The sequence below is a fragment of the Eimeria mitis genome, genomic scaffold (genome assembly GCF_000499745.2).
Source record: "Eimeria mitis Houghton genomic scaffold, Emh_scaff6430, whole genome shotgun sequence".
In the NCBI taxonomy this organism is placed as follows: domain Eukaryota; phylum Apicomplexa; class Conoidasida; order Eucoccidiorida; family Eimeriidae; genus Eimeria; species Eimeria mitis.
The window spans coordinates 1-2270 of NW_013574597.1; the positions used below are offsets into that span (position 1 = coordinate 1).

The window sequence follows — 2270 nt, forward strand, 5'->3', positions numbered from 1 at the left end:
AAAAATATGATTGCAAACTCAATATTTGGCAAACTAACCACTAGTTGGGGTGGTTCCTCGAACGGAGCTCGGAAAACTAATACATTGTAGCGCTCACGCACTACAACAGGGGGCTGACCCATCAATCGCCGGGCGTGTCTAGCGGTTATGAGCGTAACCCGCGAACCAAAATTGGGTTTCTCATTTTCACGAGTCGTAAACCCGGATTTACCTTCTCCCCAAAACAATATTTTGAGGTTTGATGTTACGTATGGGTGTTTTTCCTCTAGCGTGTTATCGCCTCCCCTTCCTGATCATAGCAAGGCGTGGGGCGGAATTATCTTGCCTCACGAGTCTCACGAGTCCCTGTTTCTAAATGAAATGAAATAGTCCCATGTAGTGTATATAGTTATTATGTCCAAAGACAGGAGATTCTTTTATAACTATTCCAGTAAAAGTGGAACTACCCTGCCGATACCCAGGGTATTACAGCTGCGATGCAGTGCATTACAATGTGGTGCACATATGTATCAGCTTCGAGGAGCTCTAGTCCGTGGGGTCTAGCAGGGCAGGTCCAGAACAGTCTGCAAGGCGTATACACAAATAAATAACGACGAACNGTCCGTGGGGTCTAGCAGGGCAGGTCCAGAACAGTCTGCAAGGCGTATACACAAATAAATAACGACGAACGGAACAACATATATCTCCGCCATATATTATTTATGTAAGTGTCTCCCCATGAGCTTGCAGGAAGGTACCAGTAGTCTCAAATAGGTACTGAGGCGCCCATGTTGGGCTCATAGGCAAAAGAGAACACTTGGAACGAGAACAGAGTACGCTAGATGAAGATGTATATTCCGTGTCTAGCTGAGATTGACAGAGAAAACCCCAACTTAGGAGAAAGTACGCCCTGTTGGACCACCAGGGGTGCTCCCGGGGGTAGTCCCCGGTCCTGGCATGCTGATGTGGCTGGTAATAGTCTGCACCCTCCTCGCGTGCTGTTCCAGCTGATGGTTGCAGCGCGGGAATCCGCTCTCCAGCCACAGTAGCATACTGGGACGGAACGATGGCTACCCCGAAAGTAATCTTGGTGATCTAATGGTCGACCAACCCAATACTCTCCCCAGAACCATGTTCCTCATTATTTCGTTCATTCCTTGCCAGCCCTTTCTAATCACCGAATTTCTGTGTACGACTTGCCCGTTACGCTCTTGTCCCGCTTGTCACTTAGGTCTGGGAGCCCAATCTAAACTGGTGTGTGTCTACGGCTGGATGCTAGCCTTTTCCTATCTCGCCTCTACGTTGACAATGTTATAATATATATAACTTGAGAAATTACGAACTAAGTCTTCCATAAATATCCATTGAGGTGTTGTTGGTTTCCAGAGTCTCCTGGATGTTCTGCGACAGCCCTGCTGAACCCCATCTCATTAAACATACGATACTAGTGACCGTGGGGCCTATTTCGTTGATCCCGTCTTCAGCTTACGGTCCTGCTTAGTATGTTCTCGGGCGTACAATCGTTGACAGGTATTTCAGTCGTTTATTATATAGACAACTCGCAAAAATTCCTCTGCGACCGCATGGCCAGACGTGCCCTCTAGAACCCCAGGGCATTACGCCGCCGCTCCGGGGTCTCCTCTTCTTTTATCTCCTTTTCTTTCGCTCGTTATATTCGCAGTGCACATTTATTTTCGTTTTTTTTGTCTGTTAAATTTGCTTTATGCCGCCTTTGCAAATTTTCTCTGTCGCTTGCNATTTATTTTCGTTTTTTTTGTCTGTTAAATTTGCTTTATGCCGCCTTTGCAAATTTTCTCTGTCGCTTGCGCCCCCCTTGAGCCGATGAGGGCTCCTGGCTTTGCTTATACGCACGTAACACAAAAGACAAATGCAATGATACAGACAAAGAAGTAAACAAATAAACATAGAAAACAAATCAATCAGAACAAAAAGCAAAAGAGACAAAGAAGACAAACGGGGCTAGCAACCAGATGCAACATCGATGTCTGTCCCCGCTGTATCTCTCGAGCGGTATGGTGAACCTGCTGCAACCCATTTGTTTAGTGCGTCTTTTTTGTATCCTCCTTCATCAGCAGATGGACACAAAAGACAAGAAGCCAGATACGGGGGCCTGGAGAGGAGGAGGCGGCGCAGTGGGCGTTTAGCCGTCACCTTTGTTTTATTGGTCTCTGTCTTTGGTGTCATTTATCTTCTCTCTCGCTGTATTGCATTAAACAAAGAGCAGCAGCTACATGCAGCAGCAGGAAGAAGACTGGCAGGGCAGAAGGGGG

At 46.9% G+C, this 2270-nt stretch overlaps 1 protein-coding gene across 1 annotated transcript in view; it reads left to right on the forward strand.

The window, feature by feature from the left end:
• Positions 1–1981: 1981 nt before the first annotated feature.
• EMH_0087420 (uncharacterized protein) overlaps positions 1982–2270 on the forward strand; it is a gene marked incomplete at both ends in the record, with an annotated part of 905 nt that continues 616 nt past the window's right edge. Inside the window, one exon of the mRNA XM_013501158.1 lies at positions 1982–2268. Coding sequence (XP_013356612.1) covers positions 1982–2268 — 287 coding nt within the window. The remainder of the gene's footprint in view (positions 2269–2270) is intronic.